The following is a 27378-nucleotide window of genomic DNA, read 5'->3' as shown; positions in this document are numbered from 1 at the left end:
AGGAACAGACTAAATAAAGAAAAAAAATATCGGTGAAAGCCTGTCAGTGTAGCAGGAGAAAGATGTGTCAACTCAAATTGACATTACATGCCATACGTTTGTGAAGACACTAGGTGGTGCCTCAGCTCAGACCACATCACTTCATTAGTGTCAGACTGTAATGATGGCCCCTTAGGCCCCCATAGGCCCATATAAATTGAAGCAATAAAGTGTTCACATTTCCATAATGGTACTGGCAATTACTATCTTATATAATTACATAGCAATAAAAAATCACAGATGTACGCTCATTGGATGCAATTTCGTTGAAATCTTTATTCAGAAAAAAAACATATTAACATTATTTATAACTGTCCATTTGACAATTTTGTCATCAACATACATTAACACAAAAAATATGTGAATCAACATTAGTCTGGTCAGGACGTGGTGGAGTGAAATTGACACAAAAAAAGAATAAATAAAATAAACTGTTCTCTAAAAATAAGCTTCTGCACACCAGTAAAGTAATCAGTGAGGAAGGCTGAGGAGATTTAGGTACCATCTCTCTGCTGTATATTTGGAGGCAATCATCGATACAGATGATCAAGTCCAGTCTGTTTAAGAATGTTAAAAAAACAAAATCTCATACATGTCAAAAACAGAGTTGATATTTACAGACACCATTTAGGCCCTTAGATCTTTTTTTCTTTTAGAGAACAACATTAATGAAAACATTCCCCAATATTCTTGGTTCGCAGTTTCAGTCGAGTAGAAACTGATTCTTGGAAGGCTTCATTCACAATGTACATGTAAGTGTATGAACCGAACACTGGTAAACATGCTTCCGTGTCCACAGACACAAATAAAGGTGGGAGAGCTCGGCCATCTATGGTTACTCGTGCTGCATGGTGCCCCGGGGCCCCTGAAGCCTTTGTACAGCTGAGTCTAAATGGTTAAGAAGGCAGCCAAGTCAGTCAGTCAATTTATAAACACCTAGGCTAAATTGGTTTTACATGCAGCATCTTTTTGCTCGATTGTTGAGATTATTTTGTTCATTTTTTAATTGTTTTTTGTTGTTGCTTCATTTGAGTTGTATTTAACGACAAAGTAGCACACAATGTAGCCCTAGACCAGAAGCAGAACCAGAGAGTACATTAATGACTGAAACACTGTGTGGAGCAGATATGAGTGTGTGTCCTCATATTAGGCCATGGTGGAACTTCTGCTTCTATCTGCAGGACTGTAAATGTTTTACCTCACTGAACACGGTCCAGTGGAGCTCAGAGGCGTCTGGGTGCACTTGGGTTAAGGGGAGGGTCCTGAATTCATTCTTGCACATCACACATATCTTTTTAAATAGTCATTCTCATCATAATCACCATCATTAACATCATTTAACAAGAAGTTACAAAAAAACAGAAGATGCGGTAGCTGATCTGAAATCAAACAAACAATAAGTTACATAAATGCCCCATTTTCGGTCAGTGCCGCTGGTTGACAACCACGAAGGGTTTTCGTTACACAAAACAGTGGGCAAGGGATAAGAATAGGCTTTGCTCAAGCACACAAATACAGAAAGGAGAGGAGGCGGAGGAGGTGGTGGAGAAAGCAAAAGAGAGCCTGAACAACAAAAAAAGAAAAAGAAATGACAATTATGTAAACATCTCTCCAGTCTGGGGAGAGGGGGGGGGTGTTATCCCCTCAGAAGCTGAGCTGTAGCAATCAACACACCATCAAGCCCAATCCAGAGTTTAACAATCAGGAAATCCACAGTTCGGACAATTTTGCAATCCATAATCCATTGCGTAATCCAGCCTGTTCCCTTTTCTAGCCCTTTCTAGGTCCTTTCAGTTCTGGGAGGCTGGGGGGGAGGAGGTGAGGGAGTGTGTCAAAGAGTAGAACTAGTGTGTGTGTGTGTGTGTGTGTGTGTGTGTGTGTGTGTGTGTGTGTGTGTGTGTGTGTGTGTGTGTGTGTGTGTGTGTGTGTGTGTGTGCGTGCGCGTGCGTGCGCGTTAGGCATATTCCTGTGTGTGTATGTCCGTAACTGTGTACATTCTGACATAGCTGTGTGTTCAGGTGTAAACTTGTTTCACTGTTGACATCCCTTTATTAATGCATCTCAGAGTTGAGCTTGTCCTGGAAGATGTACAGGTTGTTGGTGGCGGCGATGGCGATGATGTTCTCATTCGGGTGCCAGGCAGTGTGGAGGATCTTCTTGGTGAAGTCCAGGCTGTCCACGCTGATGTCGTCCTTTCGGCGCTTTCCCCCAGCGGCACAAACCCTCCGCGGCTTCAGAACAGCCCTGGGTTTGCTGCTCTCCCTCGACGCCTCCAGGGTCACGTCGCGTTTGGTGTTCCGGTCGAACATGCGGAAGAAGTTGTTGTAAGCTCCGGTCATGATCACACTGAGAAGAGGAGAGAAAGGATCAGTAACTACAATGTGGAGACTTTTATTCTCTTATCCCTCTACAGTGTTAAACTCGTAAGAGCTTTTTTTGACTTCATTAACTTCCCAAACTAACCCTAACCGTCCACTACATGCCTAAACGTAAAAGGTCACTTTCTCCATATTACAAAAAGACCCCCCCTCCCAAACTGCTTTGTGTACTGTTAAGTAATCTGTAACAATGCATCATATTTTATAAGGTCAATTAAAACTAACTAGTATGGCTGTTAAATAAATGCAGTGCAGTAAAAGGTAGTGACTTGTAGTTGAGTAGAAGTATAAAGTAGCATGAAAGTAAATAATTTGAGTAAATGTACTTTTAAAACTCAAAAGTAACTTTTAAGAACAATTTCCTGGTTACGCTGGATAATCCAGGAGGAAAATGGTGTCAACAGTTTTTACTGGGACTACTTTTTAGAATAAATAGTTCCTATGTAAGTTGTTCCCAGTAAAGTCTTTGCATTATCCAGAGCAACCAGGACTCAAATTTTCAAATGTAATGTGCTTTCTTTCAACAATTAACTTTGATTGAATTATAATTCCTATCAGACACACACCAATCACAGCCATTCTCACATCAAGGTGGTTCTTTTAAGTATGACTGTGCCTCCTCACTGATTCCTGCTACACTGACGCTGCTTCACTCACGGCTGCTGCTGCCGGCTAAGCTTTGCCTCCACCACGCCAACCTCCACCTTCTCTAGTTCAGAGTCCTAACATGACTCAAAGTTTAAAATGGTTTTCAATGTCTTTCTTTTGGCTCACTCTTTTATACCCAGGGGGGTTTCTGCCATAGACATATATAAAATGGACCAACAGATCCCGTTGCTCTGGACGGAGACCAGTGAAGGCTATTAGAAGCACTTTTCCGGTGATGGCTGAGCGTTACTGCGCAGCCTCCAACTGAGCTCGAAGACGTAAATGTGACGTGAGCAACCTGTCTGAAAGTTGGAAGTCTTCTGGTAGCTGTTCCAAGAGAAATCTCAATCATTCCGAATATTGCAGAGACGGAGAGCGTAGGTATATGTAAAGAGATAACATAGGCACAGGCTAATTATTGATAACTAAAATGCTAGTTAACATTAGTAATTAAACTTAAACAGCTAATGTAAGTTGAAACTGCCTGCTAGCTTCTCCTGTACCATACGGTAATTCCTCTACTATGCGACAGAAAGTCGTGTGGTTATGACACAATCGTTAGCCTATTTTTACAAAAATGTCTACTACGGAGCCATAACGTGAGGTACAAGGTAATGGAGCCTTTTATACATTGTCGTGTGTCTTTAGAAATTAACAATGGACAAATAAAGTCTTTAAACGCTTCAGATGTAAAGTTATTCGCTGTCAAAGTGACGTCAAAACGAATGGCAGTCAATGGAATGCTAACGTCGGGTGATGGCGTGTTAGCATCAAAATGGTGCCATAGGAGGTACACGTTGTGGAGAGAGGCTTACCCCCTTGGTTTCTACATAGCTCTTCCTGGTTCAGTTTAGCATGCTGCTTGGCTGGTCCAGGGAGGATTATCAAGAGCGGAGCCATCAGCGCCAAGCATAACTGTATTTCCATTCGTTGCAATAAATGGTTAAAGCCATGACGAGACTGTTCCTGACTGAAATTGGATAAACTGACCTTTCAACTGTAAACCCAATTTATTAACTTATAAACCACTCCAGAAAATATATAAGAGCACCAGTTTTGCATGTTCTCATCTTGGGACATTTAGTTGTCATTAAGTATAGAAACACAAAAACACTTCCAGACACTTCAGGTACCTGTCAGAGCCGTTCCAGGCACACTCAAACTTGTCAAAGATGCAGTCGTTTTCGTAAAGGGAACACAACTTGCTGCGAAGGTAATCGTGAACCTGGAGGAATACACACACACACACACACACACACACACACACACACACACACACACACACACACACACACACACACACACACACACACATATGATTAAAAGTGAATCGAGCACACAGCTGCTTCACTCCCAAGGAATTGACTCTCGATGTAAACTATAAATAGCGTGAGCAGAAGACACACACACACACACACACACACAAAGCTCAGCACAGACAAAACACATTAAATGTGGGCAAGTTGTAACACAAACCTCCCTGAAGGCAACTCTAATGAGAAACAACACCAGCCCTCAGCAATACGAGGGTCAGGAGTACATTTTAATCTAAACTCCTTTTCCATATCAGTAAACCTATTAACATCCAAACCCACCAAGGGCACAATACTAGAGACACACATGTGAACACACACATACACACTAATAACTCTTTTCCCTTGTGCTTTCATTGCACATGCCTGTGTCAGCACTGTGATGCAAGGGGTTGAAATCTACACCTTCCTCCAGCCGCCGTGCTCTGCATTAAGCCCCCTATTTTCACATTCTGCATAAAGTCAGCAGTCAACAGTCGCCTAGCAATCAATAAATGGTTATGCTAAGGTCAGCTCACGGTTGTACATCAAACCATGTGACATTTTTGTTCCCCCCCTATGGGTCTTTCTGCTTGGGGTGAAATGATACAGTGTCAGTTGAAGTCATTTTTCCAGTCTGCATGATTCAGAGTACAGTTAGTGCCTCATCCCCCATGGATTTGTGTGTGTGCATTTTTCATGTTCCAGGAGGAATAAGAGTGAAAACTTACCAAAATAGGAGCAGTTTAGCCCATTCTTCTCTCCTCCTGTCATCACACTATCCTCACATTCTCTCCCAAATCCTCACCCCTCTTCTCCCTCCTTCCGCCCTATTCCTCCCTCTCCGTGCTGCATTGCAGATCTGGGTGTAGGGTGCTGTGTAAGGTTTCCCTCCTTGCCGTTTCACTTGATGGGTGGAGGCTAGGCGGACTATAAATAGCTCCAGTGCGTCTTGGCCTCCCACTTCTGGCTGCCTCATAGGCCCTCACACGTCAGGCAGGCACACACAAGCACACACACACACACACACACACACACACACACGCCCATGGCAGGAATACTAAACACACACTGAAAAAGGAGTTGATAAATATGTCTACTGCACATGAATGTATAAACAGAAGCTGGTGTGGCCTATTGTAAACACTTAGAAGTGACACATGATATAAATTGAGTGTGGACGTTAGAAAGATAGCATGCAAAAATAGAAAGAAATGCTAGTCAGCTTAGTACTTTGTTTTGTATGTGTACATTTTCAACAGCATGTCAATAATGATAATTTGCTGTGTGTGTTTGTCTTACACATCACACAATCAACACACACACAATCTGATGCATCTACAGATTATAGTCCAAAATTAGACATTTAGGCCACAGCGAGGGTTTCTGGTGATTCTGCATTCGCAAGAAGAACAAGTGCATTCTCTGGCTCGTAATCAATCCAATTATCCTTAAAAGGTTTTTGGAAAACTCTAATCATCAGCAAGTTCTGTGATTCTGAAAGACAACTGTCTTCCAATGATTCATTTTTGTCTCCAATTATTCATTTTTCTAGGATGACAATGCCCTCTTTCAGTAAAGGAACAGTTAGTCACCTAGCAGTGATTTCAGTCACAAATACGTTTTAATACAAACAGCTCTTCTGTACAGTTTGGTAGAAGAAACTCTGCTTAAAGAATCTTAAACTGGGCTGGACTGTGCTGGAAGAATACAGTAATTCCCCCACATAACTAACATCTAAACTATGTTGTATGGGATTCAGAGAAGCCAATGTGCAACAAATTAAAGAAAAGGCCAACATACAGTGTCTTAGTAAAGTGGTGGGCCACCACATGCCACAAGAACAGCTTCGATGTTTCATCTAAATATGAATGTGGATAACGTAAGTGATAGCGAGATGCTTGCTAGAGTTGCATTTCTAGTGATGAATCGGTGAAAACATGTTTTATTTCTCTGGGCGCCGCTGGGCGCTCCCTCTTTTCAGTCTCTCTCTCTCGCTTGACCATATAACGTTACCGAGCTTTCGTGCGGTCGTTGAGGCTCCGTCTAAAACTCTGCCATTTCAACCAGCTGTTTGTAACATAAAAATAAAATGGATTATGGACCAATTATTCTATAGTTTATAGCTGACTTCTCTATTGGCTGTTGAAACAGCCTCTGCGACTTGACAAGCTGAGTCGCAGCGAAACCATCAGCTGGCTTTAGTCGAGCTGAGACGGGCCGGTTCAGACCGCTGCAACTTTTCCCTACGACGTTCTAAAACGGGTTTGTCTCGTTGCGAATCTTTGGTCTGAACTGGGCTTAAGTCTCTTGAACTTTACTGAAGGGATGAACACCATGAATAACTGACTGATGACAGCAGGTGTTGGAGGTGTGAGAGATGCTTTGTTGGACTGCCCAGTGAGTCCAAATGTTCCATCATTTAAAAACCTGGTTAGAACATCAAATAACATGTTATGTAAAAGAAGTAAGAAAAATGAGAATTATAAAGGAATATGGACAAGATTTCTGTTACACATTAAAGGGAACACATTACCTTAATGAACCTGTATAGTTAAGTAGATTATGTTTGTGTTGGCCTTTGGTTTAGATAAATAAAATGTTGCTCATTTCTCAGCAAATCTCTGTGTGTGTGTGTGTGTGTGTGTGTGTGTGTGTGTGTGTGTGTGTGTGTTTGGTTTGTTTGTCTTCATGTGGGTGTACTTTTATGTAACTGAGATTTGTGATCTTGCTGTATGTATTTAAGGAAATTAAATTTAGAAGAAAAGAAAATGCACATAAGCAGGACTCTGCGGCAGCAGCAAGGGGTGTTGGCATGAGGGTATCAGCAGAGTAATGATGAAAACTGTCGGGTTATAAAGGCTATTGGCTATTATTGAATTGTTATCAATCAGCTGATGAAGCTAGAATTAAACAGCTGAGTGACTCCACAGATGAGTGGATTCAAAAGAAAACATGTTAATGCTTCCTCGACTACTGATCAATTCACCTTGCCCAGAGTTGTTTTGCTCCTTGCCAGGAGGAATCTCATCATAGCAGCTGAGCCTGAGAGAAAACATTCATTCTCATGTTTTTTTGTATTTTAAACTGATGATTTTTACACACACCTGGTATGTCTCCAGGGGCTTGCTCTCCATGTTGAGGTCCCAGACTTTGGCAGTCAGGTAGTCTCTGGTAAGCAGGTAGCGACCGCTGTGGCTGAACTTGACGTCCGACACAGAGGAGATGATCTCAGAGAAGAAGGAGCGGGCGCTGGGGTCCTCAGGCTCCTCGAACACTGGAGATGGTGGGAGAGGGAGAGGAGGGTGAGTGCTGTCACATAATGATGTATGTGTCTCTTTTTCTCATGTACACAGATAAGGCCTTGACCAACTGCCATGCTTCACTTGTTTTCAAGCCATGATGTCTCTCTCTTTCTCATGGGCGGGCCAAATTCTGAGCTTTCATTTTCTCAAAGGCAGAGCAGGATACCCAGGGCTTGGTTTACTTCTATCGCCATTTCTAGCCACTGGGGGACCACAGGCAGGCTAGGGGAACTCACATTAATGTTAAAAAACCTCATAAAGTGACATTTTCATGCCATGGGACCTTTAAGTATGAGAGAAAGTGCCATGACTTGAATTGTTGTCCCTTAAGTACAACAGATTTATGGGTAAACTAACCTTGTTCTATAATAATTGACCTGCAGTAGACATAAATATTATTAAATGATGACAAGATGTTCCAAAGGAGACACATTGTGCTCCTAAATTGTAAGGAAATCAAACTTCTTACACTTTTGATTTAGGATCACTTACATTCCAATAAATGAACATAGCTGATGCAGGTTTCAGTTCATCAACATTAGACATTGAATACACAGTGTTACGTGTCAAACCACCACTACAGAAGATAGTCCCTGTTCTTAACTACATAACCACTCATAAAAAAGCAAACTAATAATGATAATCCACTATGATGAATTAAGTATCGTCAAGTCTCTGCAAGTTGATTTTAACCAAGTTAAATGAAAAGTGATGGGATCCTCAAAGTGATTACAAATAGTCCTGCAGGGGGACATGAATGTGTGTAGCAAATTTCATGTCAATCCATCCAATAGTTGACAAGATATTTCACTCAAAATAACAATTGCAAATCTCATGGTGGCGCTAGAGGAAAAATCACCAAAGTTATAAGGATCCATCATCTGGGAACTATGAGTGTCTGTACAAAGCTAAGCTAAAACCATCAACTGTATATGGATTGTGTTATGCCTGAAAAGGAGGACATTAAGCTAAAAACTTAGTTTATGCTTCGAAAAATCTTCAGCAGTAGAATTAAGTTTCTGATTTGTAGTTCATAAGCCAAAACATGCAAAATTACCAGTAAAACACAATGTTGTCATATGTCTCCATCCCAGTTCTGAGCAGGTTTACTCACATTTGGAGTGTTTGTCGCACAGCGCTGCTTCTCTCATGTCACAGAGGCGCAGGGTGCCTTTGCTGCTGCTATAGACAAACAAGTTACAGTGGTGGGGGTGAAATTCAGCTGCTGTGATCACCTCTGTCAGATCCTCCATGTTGACTGGCTTGATGTCCACAATGTCTGATAGAAAGCGTCGCTCAGGAAAACAACAAAGAGACTCAGCTTGCCAGGGACTGCAGTTTGTTTTAGCCTGAACTGTTTTTACCTGCTGAAGTCAACCATACATACTGTATGTACATATTCATTCATCCTTTTACCGATACTATACACACGAGTCTATCCTTTCCATACAAAATAAAAACGTAAGTGTGTGTGTAAGTGCATACATAACCATCACAATGTAAACCGAGGAAATAAAGCAAACCAATTTAAATATATCTTGGGGGGATTGTTGAGAGAAAAGTAATTCCATATTCAAATAAATTGTAATATCATAAATCCTGTCTGGGTCATGGATGTGACTGCACTGTGTCCTATTGAGCTGGATTAGAACTCAGAAAGGGGCTGAAATATTTATGCAGCCTTTGAATTATTCATTAAGCTACATTTGAACTCCTCAAGAATAATATTCCCCTCCCCCAACACTGTGTGCATTTTATTTACAACAAAGTGGGATTTGCAATGTGGGAGTTTGTGAGTATGTGTTTGTGTGTGTGCGTGTGTGTGGGCATGTAGAAGCATCTATGTGTTAATGTAAGCATTCATTATTTGATAAATCTATTCCTGCTTTTATATGTTTGTGCATGTGCAATGATGTATGTTTGTCTTCTCTTCTCTTCACTATGAATGCACACCACAACCCACAAAGGATACTGAAGCTGCGGTCGGTGATGTCCAGATGCCAAAGGTTGATCCTCAGGTCATCAGCTGACATGTAGGTCATATAGTCGGAGTTGACGGAGATGGAGTTGACGTGGTAAGTGTGGGCGTTAGCAAACACTCGCCGCGGACTCACCTCCACCATCAGGTCCATCGGCATCAACACCGGCACCTTAAAAGAAAGAGAGAGCAATTTAACATCCCATGTTAACTGCTTAGGAGAAAAAAATGGTCAAGATACAAACAGTAGATAACATTTAAATCATTTCATTTTATCATGATTTAATATTTAATGCATTAATTCCTTTGACTACAATGTGTTGGACTATAATGTCAATAACACATAGCAAGATCAAGAGCCAATTCAGTGCATGAGTCAAAGCTAATTTGGCTGCATTTTCATATCTTGACATTTGTATCAATGTAACAATTTCCTTGTCAATACATGATTTACATTTTTATACACAGCTTAAATGTGCTCCACTTGCATACGGCACAGTGGGAGCACCATCACCATACACATACATGTTCTCAGCCCTCTACTGAGAAGGACATACTATACATGCATATGCACACACATGGACACACCCTGCGTACAGATTACCAAAAATTCACCACAAATGGTAATACAGATGTTGTGTTACTGCTCTGTACAGCTGGAAAAAGAGTATTTCTCCTCCCTAACACCCCGCATACACACGTGTACCATTGTGCCAGTGACCCATTTTTGCACATGCAAACACATCTGTACCCACTGACCCAGTTATGTTCCACATCCTACTGCATTTATGAATGTTTTAGTGTCTGCAAGAGACAGACAGACAAACAGGACAGACCAGACAGACAGACAGGACAGACAGACAGGACAGGACAGGACAGATGGACAGACAGACAGAGACATAGATAGATAGACAGACAGACAGACAGACAGACAGACAGACAGACAGACAGACAGATAGATAGATAGATAGACAGACAGACAGACAGACAGACAGACAGACAGATAGATAGACAGATAGATAGATAGATAGACAGACAGATAGATAGACAGACAGACAGACAGACAGACAGACAGACAGACAGACAGACAGACAGATAGATAGATAGATAGATAGATAGATAGATAGACAGATCTGTTACCTGTAGGGAGGTGATGGTGGAGATGTCCTTGATGCGACCCTCCTCATCCTTCAGGTTGTATCCCTCCGGCCGTTTGTCTCTTTCACTCACCTTCCACAACTTAATGGTCTTATCTGGGAATCAGAAAGGGCTGTTAAGCAATCAGATGAGAATATATTTAATCTGAAAGTGTAACAAGGTGCTTGTTGATATACTTTAGGTTAGAAGGCTGGTGGTCTGGTGATCTGGTGATCTTAGATGTGATTAAACATATCAGAGTAGACTATGGAATTTCATTTCAAATTTGTAACGCTAAATGCCTAAAATCAAAACAAAAAAAAACAGCTGTTTTAGGATTTTTAGCATAAAGACACAATCAACTCAGGCACTTGAACATAAAATAAATGACTTGATAGACAAGATAATCCACCGCACTCCAAATTGTCAGCTCTAAAGGACAGATTGGACCCTGAAACTCTAAATGAGCAAATAATGAGGTTTTGCTTTATCAACACTGACAGACACAGAAAGTCTCTGTATTTTATTGAAAAAATGACAGCAAGCTTTCCACTAGCAGCATTACCCAACTGCTGAGGCAGGTCTTACATTTTTCATTCCCTCAATCATAAATAATATAGTACTTAAATAAATCAATAACAGGGCGCTCTGGGAAAAACTATAGCTCGTCCAATATAGCCATGAACTCAGAATGTAAAGCAGAAATACTCCTAATGCACTACAGAAATGTGATGCAACACAAGCAGCAACTCTTTTCCCTTTAGATGAAGGAAAATCTGCATATTGACCGAAGAAATTCAAATACGTAACTTAATTTCAACTGCCCCGCCATGCCCTTCACTCTGTCAAACACTTGTTAAGGGAGAACAATCGTAACTCACACGTGACATAATCATTCAAACTGGTTAAAGTGAAGGGTTTTCCCACAAAATATTACCAAGCACATCACTGCTTCCACATTTTCCTGGTTCCTCTAAAGGCAGTGACACACCAAGCCGATAATTGGCCGTCGGACAGTCCATGACCAATCTGATTGGTGGAGTGCTAACCCGGAAATGACGAACGGGATGAGCGTGACTAAGCCTCTCAAAATCTACAAAAATCTTTTAAACTGACCTTTGTCGATCTGAAATGAAGACAGATTCAGAAACTGCACTGCCTATTTCTTGCTTAAAATGTTTTCAGAAACACGTTTCGGTGAACTATTTTAGTACAATATGAGATCGTATTCTGAACAGACCCACGTGACGCATTCATCCAATCAGCTGCCGGTGTTCATTTTTTGGGCGACAATACAGATTAGCGCCGCTTTGGACCTCGGGGAGCCGACTGATCAGTCCGACTGCCTTTTCTGCCAATGGTCGGCCATCAGGTTAGTGTGTCAGGGGCTTAAGATGCATGTGTGTGTGGGGTCTCTCACCATTGGTGGAGAGAAGGAACTGTGCGGCATTCTGCTGAGGCAGCCATCGGATCTTATTGATCTTCTCCTCGATCTCCAGACTCTTAAGGTAGTCGAACTCGGGCTCATGGCTCTGGAAGGTGCTGTAGACATTGTACTCGCCCTGGGAGAATGGCTCACTCTTGCTCTTTGAAAAGAAAAGAAGGTACATGGAAATGTGCACTTCAACGTGCACAGTGCACACCGGGCCGGAGCCAGTCAGCCGTTGCCTTGATCGAGTGAAGTCATAGCATGGCAGGACTCTGCACAGCTGAAACGATACGCTCTCCGACACAGGAGTAGTATCAACTATTTATCAATCAATCTAGACTGTAGCTGGAGGGAACGGTATGTGTTCATCACTGCTTCATCAGCTGGAATGAAAAATTGTATATTAGAGTGTATGAGTGTTAAGTGTGTGTGTGTGTGTGTGTGTGTGTGTGTGTGTGTGTGTGTGTGTGTGTGTGTGTACCTCAGGTTCTCTCTGAAAGATGACCACTCGGCCTCCCTTGTCCCCTGTGGCCAGGAGCTCTCCGGTGTGGTTGAATTCAACAGTGGAGATGATATCAGCTGGGGAGAGACAGACATAGAGACAAAGATGGAACATGAGAAAGAGAGATGTAGCATGAGAGGAAAGAGTGGTAGGGAAAAGGAGAGGAGTAGCCATTAGCTAATTGACCACACATCATCATTCATCTATTAATCTGTTTATCTGGCTCTACATTATAAAATTAAGTCTATGCATAACATGTAAGTGGATTAAGATATGCAAATTAATGTGTAGAACAAAACCATATGCGATCACAAACACAAATATTCTGCAATTGTGTGTAAACTTTCAGAGAACATTTAGATTAAACGGTACATATTAGCCCATCAAAACATACAGAAAAAAAGAGAGACACACACACACACACACACAGCTGTATAACATTAGGCACAGGTGTTATCTATGTTCCAGTGTTTGTGTAAGTATAAAAATAATGGTGTACTCCATCATCTCTGTAGTGTCCGAGGTGTAAACACAACTCAGAGTGTATTTGAATTAGTGATTAAGTATCATTCAAAGATAATTTGTGTAAGATAAAAAAGATAGAAGATAAAAGAGTATTTGCGACAACGTCCCCCATCACTAGCTCTGTGTCCCGAAAACACCAACACAGTTTGACTCAGTGACAACACTGTAATATGAGTAAGCACGTTATTAACCACTTAGCATGTACTGGCTCAACGACCTTCCTGCATCACACAGTACACAGAATGTAAAACAGAAAGCACTTGGTTGTGGCGTGTAATGAAGGGGCATGCCAGTGTAATATCTGAAGCTTGATTTTGGTTTAAAGTTGCATGTAATCTGCTCCCTGCCCTTCTGTCTTCGTATCCTCCTTTTACCTTAACTTTGTACAGCAGATTTAAGTTTTATTTCTAAATATCTATTTGCAGACAGAGCTGATCTGGAGGGAGAAAACACATTGGTGGTGGTTAAAAGTCTTGCAAAGTAATTTTAAACTCAGGCTCAATTAAAAAAAGAGGTGGTATAGTATGAGAGGATGTGGCTAATCTGGTATGAAGCCATGTAAAGTTATCTCAAGTCATTACTACAAACTAGCCACACTAGGCAAGCTAATCTGCCAACCCTTTAAAATCAAGAATGCCATGGCCATGATTGAATACATTTAAAAAGCCATTATCATATAAATATTTGATGTAGGCCTATATTTTGACCAACTATGTCATCTTTCATGCTTCTCAGTCACCTTAAACCTAATTTATTTGAACAAAACAAGTAAACAAGTCCAGCCTGTTTACCAGCAGACGTGAACTGAATGTTCAGCTCAGTTGTGAAGTTTCAAATGTGTGGTTGGACTTCACACTTGTAAATGCCGTGTTAATGACAGACAGTTGCTGGTGATGCTGATCACAATGGCAATTGTTTGAACACTTCTTATTTGTATTCTTCAGTCCTTTTCCTCTTTTGCGGTTTCTGTGCAAACTCTTCTTGTTGATAACTCCTGACCCCGACAGCACGTTCACATACCCCCCCCCATCACTCGCTTGCAAGAGCGAGCAACTGGCGCTGCCTGTTGCTGATTGGCAGTGTTTCGTGTCTCGTGCGCTCCATTCTGTTTTTTTTGCATTTACAGAGCCAGGGCTCTGTATTAACACTGTTTTTTTTTTTTTTCAGCACACACAGAAAATAGAGAGCTAGGTGACCATGAGGAGACAGTCGTTGAATATGACAAAAAGTGTATTGGATTAACATTGCTTACTATACCTTTAACTCTCTGCACAAAATGAATAAGTGTGTTTCCCAAACATGTCAAACAATCCCTTTAAATAATCCGTCTTTCCATCTCTGCTGAAATCTACTAGGCTCCACACATCAAGGCTTAACAACAAGATTGGGTTAGCAGCACAACATCCAGTTCTACTGTCTATGTCACTGTAGAGACTGTGCTCTGCAGCAATATTTTCTAAAAAAAAACAACAAAAAAAAACATGTCTTGCGGTTGCTTCAATGAAAGTATCCTAAAACATCTACGAAATAATTGCTTACAATTGCATGTAACTTGTGCAATTTACTGTGTTGCTAACCTAGCATACGCAATGAACTAGCATAAAGAAGGGAAGAGGAATATATGATGGAACATAAAAACTGGGCAATGTAGTGTTTTGGACTGAAAAACTACTCATTGCTTAACATAAAATCTATAAACCTATGCCACCTAAAAACACAAAACCTACAGTTGTTTTCATATGACATTCAAGGTAATCGAGACAGAAGCGGCACAACACACAGGCTTATCAGTAAAGGTGCATTTTGACAGACCTATTGATGTAGCCTCCAAAGCAGTCCCATCTCACAGATTGTTATACAGCAAAAGCTTAAATCTGCTACTACAATACTAAATAATCAAAAATGTCATATATTAGATTTCAAAATAATTTCATGTCAAATGCTGTATCCCACTAAGTCTTCAACAAAGGAGTCAACTGACCTCAGTTTTGTTAGAAAAAAACATGGTCCTCATAAGCATTGGCTGTAATAAAACATCGGGGAGAGAGTATTTATTGAGAGTCCGAGTGATTCAAAGCTGTAGTCTTGCCTATTTTGTGGTGGCCTTGAGAGAGAGAGATTTTATGATGAGGGGAGGCAGGGACTGCTGCTCAATCTCTACACTAACACAACCTATTTCACCCCATTCCTCACACACTTCATGTATTACTGGTTGCTATCATCTTTCCACCAGTCACTGCACTGTTTCTTGATCTCTGTCACTGCAGCACCTTCTTTATTATTCAGTTTCAATTTCTTGCCTCTATTTCAGGCTTTCTCTCAATCCCACCCCCCACACCCCCACACACATTCTTTTGTCATCATCTCTTGTTCCTCAGTTTCTTGCTTTTGCACCATTTCACTCTCTCATTTTCTTTCTGGTTGTCTATCCACAGTCATCTCTCTCTCTCGTCCCTCCCCCACGGCACTCTGCTGCTTGGCTGTATGTTAGCTTGTACGTAGTAGTGGTGGTGCTGCTGGTGGTGGAAGAATGGCTGGAGAGGATGGAAAGGGAGGTGGAGGGAAGAGGAGCTGGGGCGGAGGCGGTGAACAGGGCTTTCGGTGAGCAGGGGTTGTCATGGTAACAGGCTGAGCCAACCAGTAGCAGGGGTACTTGTAACAGTTAGCCGTATATGGCAGTCTGGCGAAGTAGGAAGTGGTATTCATCAATCCAATACTCGCAGGAAGAAGGAGCGTGTTAAAATAATTATTGCGCTGCAGTTTTGTCCACTTACAAACATTGCTAAATTGAACCCAGGAGATGGAGTGGACACTATGGTCCAAATTGAGGATATGCAAATACGTAATGCATACACACACATGATGGCACTCATTCAAAAACAGACCCCTATTACATGCAGTGAAATTCACAAACACACATACACACACCAGGCAATGTTGAATGCACAGTCACATAGTGATGCACAGCAAATGTGTGGGCACACCCAACACATTCACAGATAACTGTGTCTCCACTCAAGTCGCACAGAGAAAGAGCTAAGCTAAGCAAAACCCACAGGAGCGGCACACAAAACAGCTGAATAAAATATGGAGCACAAACTTTGCTCTCTCATCCTCTGGACCTGAACCCTTTTTCTCTTTCTGTCATTCTCTTTTTTACAATCTTTCAGTATCTTTCACACACACACACACACACACACACACACACACACACACACACACACACACACACACACACACACACACACATGTGTCTCTCTGATGTCCTTTATTAGAAGAGTACTACATAAAAATAAGACAACAAAAAAACACTGCAGAAACAAGCATCATCATGAGTGTGAGTGCACTGTGGCTGTCCTCCAAGAGGCACCACTGGCCAGTGGGTGTGTGTGTGTGTGTGTGTGTGTGTGTGTGTGTGTGTGTACATGCGTGTGTGTTAGGCTGCCATGCTGTAAGTCAATATAGTTGAGGATCTGTGTGTGCTGCTACAGTATAGCAAGCTAGCTGTGTCTGTCTCCCACAGACAGTCCATTAGCATCAGCAAGCCTGTCTGACTCATCGCCACACTGCAGGAACTGGAGGAACACACATACACAAGCATGCGCCCACACATACAGTACATATCAACAGAAAACAGCACACAAACATCAATGAACCCAATAACACAAAATAGCATAAGAAATATGCATAAGTGATGGACACCAAACAGGACGGAAGGACAACAGCTCCTCGGCGATCAAGAGCTGAAGTGATTAGTTGATTAATCTATTTGTCAATCAACAGAAAATTCATCTGCAACAGTTTTGATAATTGATTTGATAATAAAACACTCCGTAATATAAGCTTCTCACTTGCAAAGATTTGCTGGTTTGTTTGTTTTTTCAACTTTTTTTATTTGAATTTTATATTTTAACAAAAAGTGACACAACATGGTGAGCAAAGTGAACATGATTTGCTGCTTTTAAGTGTTAAACTGAATATCTCAAGTTCTGGACGATTAGGTTAACAAAACAAGCTATCTAAAGATATTACCTGGGGCTTCAGAATTTTTTTTTTCATAAAGCAAAAATGAATTAATCGAAAAGGTGGATTAACTGATAATGAAAATAATTGTTAGTTTGAACCATAGTCTAGAATATAGATTATAAACATTAAGGTTAGTGCTCATCTGTGGCAAATCTGAGAGGAGAGGTGGAAATGAGAGAGGGAGGAGGAAAGAAGAGGAGAGGAGATTTATGGGGATAGATGAAGGCGGTGGCGTAGATAGAGGGAGGTGGATTTCCTTATTTCCTTTTGTTCAGGCTACTACAGGGACAGAGACGGGAGCAGGCGCTCTACAGTCTCAATTATAGACATCTTAGGACTGGGGAAACACAGGCCATTAAAGCCGAGCCAAAAACACACACTCCTTAAAAGCGAGGACAAGCCACCGCTCAGCAGGAGATGTGTGTGTGTGTGTGTGTGTGTGTGTGTTGGCGAGTGAGTGTGCATGCTGCAGCTCAAGCGCCCCGCATTTCCTGTGTACGTGTGCACAAGTGTGTATACTCAATTACCCTGCAGAGAAATAAACTGGTTGGAGGGAGAGGAGGAAGCGAAGGAGACGAGGGGAGAGACTGCCGGAGGGAGACGTTAAATTGATCCCTGTCCTGCAGTTTTGGAGTTATCTGGAAAAAACACTGGTGCATGTGTTTGTGTTACAGGTTCACATGTGTGGAGAGGACTGATTTAAGCTCAGCACAGCAGGGAATCTGCCATTTCTCCAAACACACATCGGCACAATGGAGCAGAGCTGGTGTGAGCCTAATGGTTATAGACACAAACAAATGGAAAACACAAACCAAGTCTGCTTTAGCGCGTGTAAAATACAACTACAAAATACATCCTCCTTTGCCTCGCTGCAAAGACATCTTCTAGCTGCATGAATTCTCAAGGCTGCAATGTGTAATTCATTTTTGATAAAATAATCTATTTGTTTTTCCAACAGATTTGTGAGACTGTAACATACAAAAAAGAATAGGAGCTTAGCTGGTTTACATCCAATATAACCTCGGCAATACTGAATGTGTCGAAGCCTCATGAATACTGAAATGCCATGCCAAATCCCATATTCAGAAAACGCTCGCCCTTTTTTATGTGTGCAGATGTGTGTAGAGCTGAAACAATTAAAGGCAGGGTTGGTAATGTTGAAAAGCTAGAAAGATTTGAAAGTAGCATCTCCTGGGGATCCGTCTAGCCCCTCCCCCTGCTCTCGGGGCCCCGACCCACACACAGACGTGCACGAGTACCGCTGCGTCGCTGCTTCAGAGTAGAGCGGAGAAAGGACCGCAATTTTACTTTGTGTCTCATTCACCGGTAAGCAAACACCTGATATTATCTGGGGCTGAACGATTAATCGCATTTGCCATAATATCGCAATATGTTAAAACTTGATTTCCTAGTTGCAAAGGCTGCGATTTGGTCATGTGACTCGCAAGAGCAAATCAGTCTGCACTACGCAGAGAAAGCATCAACTTGGCAAGCTAACGCTACGCCGTACCTTGAGCAGATTTCTGTCATTCATACAACTCTGAGTTGTAGTTTAAAACTTTTACAACCATTTTAATAAAATGAAGGGTTTTATTCGGGCTCAAGTCCATACATGCAGTTAATGGATACAGGCACGCAAAACTGAAGGCTCGGTTAACAACGATTAGCTCCAGTTAGCTAGCTCCGTTATAAAGATATGGAGTGGAGGAGAGGGGTAACAACCAGATTCTGATAAATGACGTTCGAGGAGCTTTCACAGCAGCGTGGCCGCGTTGTTTCAACAGTTTTATTAGTACAGTTAATCCCACAGCAATACCAGCAGCAGCATGCTACTACTAACGTAACGATAGCCTCTCTGAGCAAGTGCAAGGTTGACGCTGTCATGCACGGGGCACGCAACTTCATGAGGGGGAGGGATTGAAGGCCTGTAAAAAAAATACACCGTTGTATGTATATGTATATATCTTTACTTATTTAACTGTCTAGTAAAGTTCAAAGAGTGTTTAAAAAGTGCAATCCACATGTTTACATATGTTTATTACAGTAAATAATAAATAATCTAAATACTAAGTGTGGTAAAGCCACATATTTGTTTTTATATTTCTGCAATCTGCACTTTAGATTGTCTGATTTGTTTCTGACTTTCATATGAATGTTTACACCAGGCGTGGTCAGTGCTCAATATACTACTGTGATTGAAGTAGTTAAATAAAAGATGTCATTCATATAAATTCATCAATCATTCATCAATCACCTAATTTCATCATCACATACAGGCCTGGCCTCCAGGAAAGAACAGTGTGTTTAATCTATCTAATCTTGTGTTGTTCATACTATACAATGATTTATTGTTTGTCTTTGTTGAATAATACAGAAGACAAAGAGCTTAAAAAATAATCACATATTAAACTGCAATCGCAATATTGGTGAAAAAAAATCGCAAATAGATTATTTTCCAAAATCGTTCAGCCCTAACCTCCAGAATAGGGAAGAGCTTCTTCCCTCAAGCATTCAAACTGTTGAACAACAAAACATGATGAAAATTTTTCACACTGAACTGAAATGCACTCCTGCACTTTTTCTCTGCTGCTAAATTCTATAATTCTATATATTCTACCTCCACCTCACTGTGAACCTAACTCATAACAGTGTTACAAGTCTACTTATACCCTGTCTTTTGTTGTGTGTCCTGTCCCTTGTCTGTCTTAAATGCACTACTTTAAGTAGTAATTGCACTTTGTGTATCTATAATGTGTGTCTCAAATCTCGTTTTTATATATTTTAAATGTAACACCACTTGACCCTTGGTGAAACGTTGTTTCGTCTCACTATATACAGTGTATATGGTTGAAATGACAATAAAACCCACTTCACTTGCTACCAACCAGGCTAAAGCTAACATAGTTAGCCTAAAGAAACAAGGCGTCTGTCCCAACTAGCGTTACAGTTCAGAGCCGCGACGCTGGAAACGTAGCACTAATCTACAACAGCAGTCTTTGTCTGATATATTTACACTGATTTAAGTGTTCTTGAAAACACAGTTTGTTGCAAGTGCGTGACATGCAGGCTCTGCATGCACAGCAAACCACCAATCACAATCTATGTTGATCAATATATCAAACAAACAAGCAGGCCCAGCTAGTCGACCACAACCTGAAATTTAGAGGAAGCAACATGCATGCATTATTACTATCATTCACTTTAGCCTTGATTGATAGTATTATATGAATACAATAGACAGCCGAAGTCACGCCCTTCTACTTCCGGGCAAAGGGACCTATCTTTCGAAAAAATATGAACGAGAGTCAATGGAGAGATAATAATTATTTTTTTATCCCGCTTGAATTGAGCCATGGATTACAAATATGATGTTCGTCAATTTAAAAGATAATTTTTCAACCAAAGAAAGTCTCAGTTTATTGTTAAACGTAATTAGAAAGACTACACACTTCAATGTCGCGTGGATGACGTCTCGCTGAAGCTACGATGTCTCTGTGTATCGTACCGGGGATGTAACGTTACTCAAATGAGCAGAGGATCTTGCCTGTTCTTTTGCTTATCTGCTGAAAACACTTCACTGGATAAAACACATCAGGTAAGATAACGCTAAGATGCGCTCTCCTACAAAATCACCCCAGTAGTTGAGAATGATTTCTGCCATGTAGAGCCTTCAAGATTTTCCCTTTCTACTCCACCAGGCCAACGTTCACTGCGACCAGCTCTTTGTTTTGTTTTTGGACCTCCAGAAGGGCTTTTCTTGGGTCCTCAAGCTGTGCGCTGGGAGTTTCGGGAACGATGGTCGCCATGATATAGCCACAAAAAAACATTTTTGAAGATATTTTAAAGATATTTCTTGCGGTACTGGAGTATTTTGTAGTATTATTGCTCTCAGTAAGATGTGTGTTCTGTGATTAAAGCCATAGAATGTCATGGCAGGATATGTGATGTCCTCCCCCGCCAGGAACCAAGACACCGCTTAATTACATTGGACTCGAGCGGTTGCGGTTACATTCGATCTTAACATACTATTTACACACTCATACTGACCGACACTAGACTCACGCACTGGCCACGGTTACATTCGGTAGCCTGGTGCGCGGTCTCCTCTTGACAGTCTAACTACCATGTAGCAACATTCACTTCTAACATTTAACTTAACATAACTGCCTATGAATTTCTATGCACACAATCATCTAAGATGCACGAGAAATAAAGGCTTCTGGGATCGGTTGATAACTCAAACTTGCCGAGAACCTAGACACCCGTTTGAATATAGACTCATGCAGTACCCTCGGTTACGGTCTCGTTCAGTAGCCTGGTGCGCGGTCTTCTCGTGACAGCCTACCTACCATGTAGCAACATTCACTTCTCTAACTTTTAACTTAACATCTACCAAGATAACATGATGTGTATTTGTATGTGATGTACTTCTCCATCGATAGTGTGTGAATTTCCATGAACACAATCATCTAAGATGCACCAGAAACAAGGCTTGGTTAATAACTCAAACTTGCCGAGAACCAAGACACCGCTTGATAGACTTGAGCGGCCGGTTACATTCGGTCTCGTTCAGTAGCCTGGTGCGCGGTCTAGGTAGCTCATTTCCTGATTGATTCTACCACCACCACTCCAGTGGAGGCGCTAATGAGCTAGATTACTACACGCACAGTAGCAGAAGAATACCAGCTACACACAACGGCACGAATGAGGTGAAAGAAAACAACAGGAGTGAGTCGGTTCATTGATGTATGGCACTCGATTCTCCCGGTTCAGTGACCCGAGTCGGGTTAATTAACCGGCTCTTCGCTCAGTTCGTCAACACTATCCGTGTGTAGAAAAGTACCGTAAGCGGCAGCTGCTGATGACACAGTGATGCACACACTTTTCCATGGGTAGTGAAGATACAGTGTTCAGTGTGTTATGTTCGCTACAAAGACAAACTAAATCACCTGATTAATGATATAACATAATTTACACTGAATTACGTGTTCTTGGGTACACAGTTTGTTGCTAGTGTGTGACATAAAGGCTCTGCATGCACAACAAACCACCAGTCACAATCTATATTGATCAATATATCAAACAAACAAGCATGCCCAGCTAATCGACCACAACCTGAAGTTTAGAGGAAGCAACATGCATGCATTATCACTATCATTCACTTTAGCCTGGATTGATAGAATAGCCTACAATGGTGTCATGTCAGTCAACCAGTGTATTTAACCGTCTAATTCTAATTTTAGAGTAGTCACAGCGCTCAAAAAAAGTCCTTTTTCATTTTTATTTTCTATGTAGATGCACTCTCCCACAAAATCACCCCATTAGTCGAGAATTATTTATCATTTCCAAATAGAGCTATTTATGTCCTCTTGTAAAAATTAGTCTTTTTTCAAAAAAAATTGCAATGTCAGTTTTTGTTCCAATATCGTGCAGGCCTAAAATTATCATAACCAATGTTTAAAACAAACATGACTACTGTTAGCAATGGGGTAACGAAGTGCATTTAGCTCAGGCTCGTACACGGGAGGGGTAGACGGTGGGCATTTTAACAGGATTACAGCGGCTACAGATGACAGATCTTTTTCGCTCTTTTTCTCAGATCCCATAAGTTATTTATTGCTGTCGGGGTGTAAAGAACATTTCAACAATATATAAAAAAGTGTATTTTGGAAATAGTTACCAACCCTGCCTTTAACTAGTCGATCGACAGAAAATTTCAAAAGTCCAATGTCCTTATATCCGTGGAAAGAAAGAGCCACCACACTGGAAAATGAAGACGCATTTCACCGGAGGGTGTGAAATAAAAATAAAAAAAAGAATAAAAAAGAGAGATCGCTTTGTCGAGAGGCGGACAGTTATTTCGACTTTAAGGTAAATAATGGTTAGCGGGAGGTTTACCATGGATATGTTTATTATTATTATTATTATTATTATTATTATTATTATTATTATTAATATTATTATTATTATTATTGTTATTATTATTATTATTGTTTTATTATAAACAAAGCTTAATAGGCTGTACCCAACTCAGAATTGTGTCAGTTGAATGGGTTTGGCTGTTCAATACCCACTATTTGTTCCTCAGGTATTCAGTATCAAGCTAAAAACAAAAACACTTTTTTGAACTTCCAGATTTTTGAAAGGGTTATGTTCAGGGTGACAAAATTAGCAAGTAATCAGTAAACAAGCCAAGTTAGCCCTCCGAGCTAATGCGTGCTAAATACTGTAGCTGAGGGCAACAAAATAAAAACACGGAGGCTCCGTATTCTGAACCAGCGTGAACCAACAACAGCACATAACGCTACAGGTTCACTTCTTCCATTTCGACTCTTCACAATAAAAGCCCAACTTAAATTCACTGAGAGCATTTCCCTAAGAGGCAACCCAATAAAACAAATTACTACTACGCTAACGACATTTTTGCCAACACTAGATATCAAACAAAAGCCAGTAAGTTGTTGTGAGGCCTCTCTTCCTCCGGCAGCTGCCTCTGTCTCAGTTGGACTCACACTGGGTCTGGTTCCACAGCTGCCTGTACCCGTACATGTTCACCGAGTGGACGGGACAATTGTGTGAAAGGGACGCTTACTCTGACTCACAGACTGCTCGACTTGAAGAATCTGTTGACTGAGGGGTCACCGACTGATGATTTGAATATTCGACTTTTAGGGGGCAGCCCTACGAACTAAATACATTTGGATTGCTTGTCAGACCAAACAAGCAGTTTGAAGAGAGAGATTGGCATTTTTTTTTACTATTTCCAGACACATTATTGATCGCACAATCAATCAATAAGTTAAGAAAATAATCGGCAGATGAATTGATAATGAAAAATCGTGAGCTGTAGCCCTACGTGTGTGCGTATATGAATGTCTGCACAGTGTATTTGGGTTAACAGGTTAGTTTCTTTTTCTTTTTTCTCATGTTTTGTTTTGTTTTGTTTGTGTGTGAGTGTCTGTGTGTGTGAGTGTCTGTGTGTGTGTGTGTGTGTGTGTGTGTGTGTGTGTGTCTTCATCCGTGTTTATTGAGGTAGACGGTAAGATAGATGCTTTGAAAGAGACAGGGTGTTGTCTGGCCAAACTATTTTAGGAAATCAAAGCTCACACACACACACACACACAATCCACACTGAAGCAGGCAGACTGAGACAAAAATAAAGAGGCAGGTACAAAAATAGAGACACAAAAAGGATGAGGCAGACAGACAGAGACAAAGTGATGTGTAAGATATTAATAACACTCAGACTCAGGTGAGAACTCACCCTACTCAAATTACCGGCATACTTAATGGCACGCACACTCCATCAGAACACACATACACTCTCTCACATTCAACCACACACACACACACACACACACACACACACACAAACATATAAACTCTCATATCTCACACTGGGGTCATGTGGAGCAACTGTGCGACACAGATATGACCTTCGGGATAGAAGAGGATAGAGCACACACCTTCAGTGTAAGAGGCAAACGGCTCGGGCTCCAGAGAAAGGGTAGTGATGTCGGAGCACAGGACCTGGATGGGGCTCAACATCCTGGGGGAGGACTCCAGGGTGGAGAGGGGTGGACAGGATGGGCGGAGCTCTTCAGGCTATAGCCAGGAGCAGCCCTGCAAGAGGAGCAAGTATGGAGGGAAGGGAAAGGAGGGAGATGGGCAACAGGGAGGAGCAGAGAGTAAGGAGGGAAGGACCAGGGAGGGTGGATGGGGTTAAGGGTAGGGACTGAGTTACTGCATCACCACATCCGGCCATGAGTACTCACCAGAGAAAAAAATACCGATGGCGTATTTATGATTATTCTGTATCTATACAACATGATGTATTCACATGTTGGGTTTGGCAGGAAGGCTTGCAAGACATGCAGGACGGAGATAGATTGACAGCTTGTGGGACAGAGTCTTAATATGTTTTAGTAAGCCTCTTTTCCGAAATGACGTTTTGCAGGTGAATGTAACAATAAGCTTAGATAGCTCTCACATTTCCCCAGAGGTGATTGACAATTAGAAAAGAGCAGTGAGAGCTGGTGAAAGCTCACTTACTTACATACAGGTATAATGACTGACAGTTACTTTCATTATTGATTAATCTGTCAGTTGCAAAGGCAAGACTAGGACAGCACTCCAATTTGACTTTTTAATACTGCCACACCAATATTAAGTCAAAGTGGAGTGCTGTCCTAGTCTTGCCTTTACATATTAATATCCATATTAAGGATCCAGCACCCAGTCTTCAAGGTCTAATTGTGAATTGAGCGTGTTTTTTTTTAATCTGTCAGTTAAAATGTCAAACATAATGACATCTGCTCATCACAGGTTTCTAAAGTCCAAAGCAATTCACTGTCAAGTCAAGTGGGCGTGAAAACCCAAAGGAATACAGTTTAAAATTCTATAAAATTAAGGCATTCAAGAAAATATAATTGTTGGAGATGCTGCAATCAGCAAATGTTTGGAATTTTTACTTTTAGAGTTACATATGCAATTTATATTTTCACATATTTGTTGTTTGTACAATGTAAAATATTTACCATTTAGCTGTTTTAATTTAACAGCATTGATACTTCTGTAAATGGTGCACAATAATTATGAGTTATTGTGCTTGCATTATTTACGAAATGGAATCAGTAATAAATAATGCATTTAGTGCAATATAGAATTGTTGTTATTATTTCCTCATCCATCCTTGAACCCAATGCCGCTCCAGTCGGAGGTGAGGGTTTAGCAAAGGGAGATGTTGGGGAGGGCAAAAGAAGTGAGAGGACGGGAGTAAAAGATGGAGGGAAGAAGGAAGGGGAAGGACGTTAAGGTAGAGGGAGGTTAAGCATCCCTCCCCTGTAGGAGTGAAAGGGCAGGGGAATCCCCACGGGAAGATCTACAGACACACTGTTATGTATGCGCACACATATAAACACACACAAACCCCTTTGCAGGCAGACAGACACACACACATACACACATACATAGACCTGTGCAAACAAAAAGACCCACAGTATGCACTCAAAGACACAGACATAAATATGAATGCAACACAGGCAAAACATAAAGAAAATGGAGACACACAGGTGCTTACAAAATACACCCAAGCATAAAATCACATGCACCACCACCTCTCTCTGTCTTTCTCTTTAACACACACACACACACACACACATACAAAGGCACATTGTGTTTGAGCAGCCTTTAGAGCACTGTTGGATAATTGTTTGGCAGACACGCTACTTCAGCACCGGGCAATGCTGCGAGTTGCATTAGGGGACCGATGGGGAAAGAGAGAGAGGGAGGCAGTGGGGGATGGAAATGGGCAGGAGGACGGGGGATGGGATGAACATTGAGGAAAGGTGGAGGGGGTTGGAGTGAATGTAGAAGAGGAGTCAGGTAATGAATCATTTTGTTTTTGTGACAGGAAATTATCTTTTTTGGGTCATTAGGGGAATTGTTGTGAGATTGATTTTATAGCATGATTTCTACTTATTACTGCAACTATCTATTTTCAGGCTGTCCATGTGTTGCACAGTCCTTTCAGACCAATAGTGTTCAGTGGTGTGTCCACCTTGCTGTGAGCTCATCAGCAATTCACCCTGAATAATGTCTGTCTGCCTGAGATGTGTGGAATAATTAATACTGCCATTATTGGTGGGTGGAGACAACTTGTCAATCATATCGGCCAAGCATGAAAAGCAGCATGTTTAAGAGTGTAAGAAAGAGATTGGGGACAGACAGACAGGCAGGAAGGCAGACAGGGAAGCTAGTGTTCAGGTGAGATTAGTGGTGTAATTGAGATTAGCAGAAAGGGGGTTATCCAAGGTTATAATCCATCTGTTTTATGAAACAAACCAAAAGAATGAATTGGTTTGCACAGCTTTTGTGCTGCCGGACTTTTTAATACCCCCCCACCGAGGAGGTGATACTCTAAATTTAATAACAATGCATTTGTGTGACTCCATCATGATGTGAGAGATGGCATGCAGTGCAATGAGTATAAAAGAATGTGTTGGAAATTTCTGGCTTGTTTTTTTCCGGAAATTACTGTATGCTGTTTGCAGAAGAAAAAAAAACGCTATTCTTCCACAGAAACAGAGGTATGTACACACACATTCGGACACACAGGCC

At 41.3% G+C, this 27378-nt stretch overlaps 1 protein-coding gene across 2 annotated transcripts in view; it reads right to left on the bottom strand.

Moving 5' to 3' along the window:
* Nucleotides 1-296: 296 nt before the first annotated feature.
* Nucleotides 297-27378, bottom strand: part of LOC144524389 (serine/threonine-protein phosphatase 2A 55 kDa regulatory subunit B gamma isoform) — a 28365-nt gene continuing 1283 nt past the window's right edge. Inside the window, exons 2-10 of one of the 2 annotated variants that reach the window (XM_078260599.1) lie at nt 24726-24882; nt 12688-12785; nt 12198-12363; nt 10781-10893; nt 9635-9812; nt 8777-8941; nt 7465-7634; nt 4199-4290; nt 297-2385 (exon numbers count right to left, since the gene is read on the bottom strand). In XM_078260599.1, coding sequence (XP_078116725.1) covers nt 2091-2385; nt 4199-4290; nt 7465-7634; nt 8777-8941; nt 9635-9812; nt 10781-10893; nt 12198-12363; nt 12688-12785; nt 24726-24807 — 1359 coding nt within the window. In that variant the 5' untranslated portion in view covers nt 24808-24882 and the 3' untranslated portion in view covers nt 297-2090. The remainder of the gene's footprint in view (nt 2386-4198; nt 4291-7464; nt 7635-8776; nt 8942-9634; nt 9813-10780; nt 10894-12197; nt 12364-12687; nt 12786-24725; nt 24883-27378) is intronic. The other variant, XM_078260600.1, reaches the window with a different exon arrangement.

Source organism: Sander vitreus, chromosome 10 (assembly GCF_031162955.1).
Source record: "Sander vitreus isolate 19-12246 chromosome 10, sanVit1, whole genome shotgun sequence".
NCBI classification, from domain to species: domain Eukaryota; kingdom Metazoa; phylum Chordata; class Actinopteri; order Perciformes; family Percidae; genus Sander; species Sander vitreus.
Note: the sequence above shows the minus strand (reverse complement) of the source record. Positions and strands in the feature narration are given on the sequence as shown.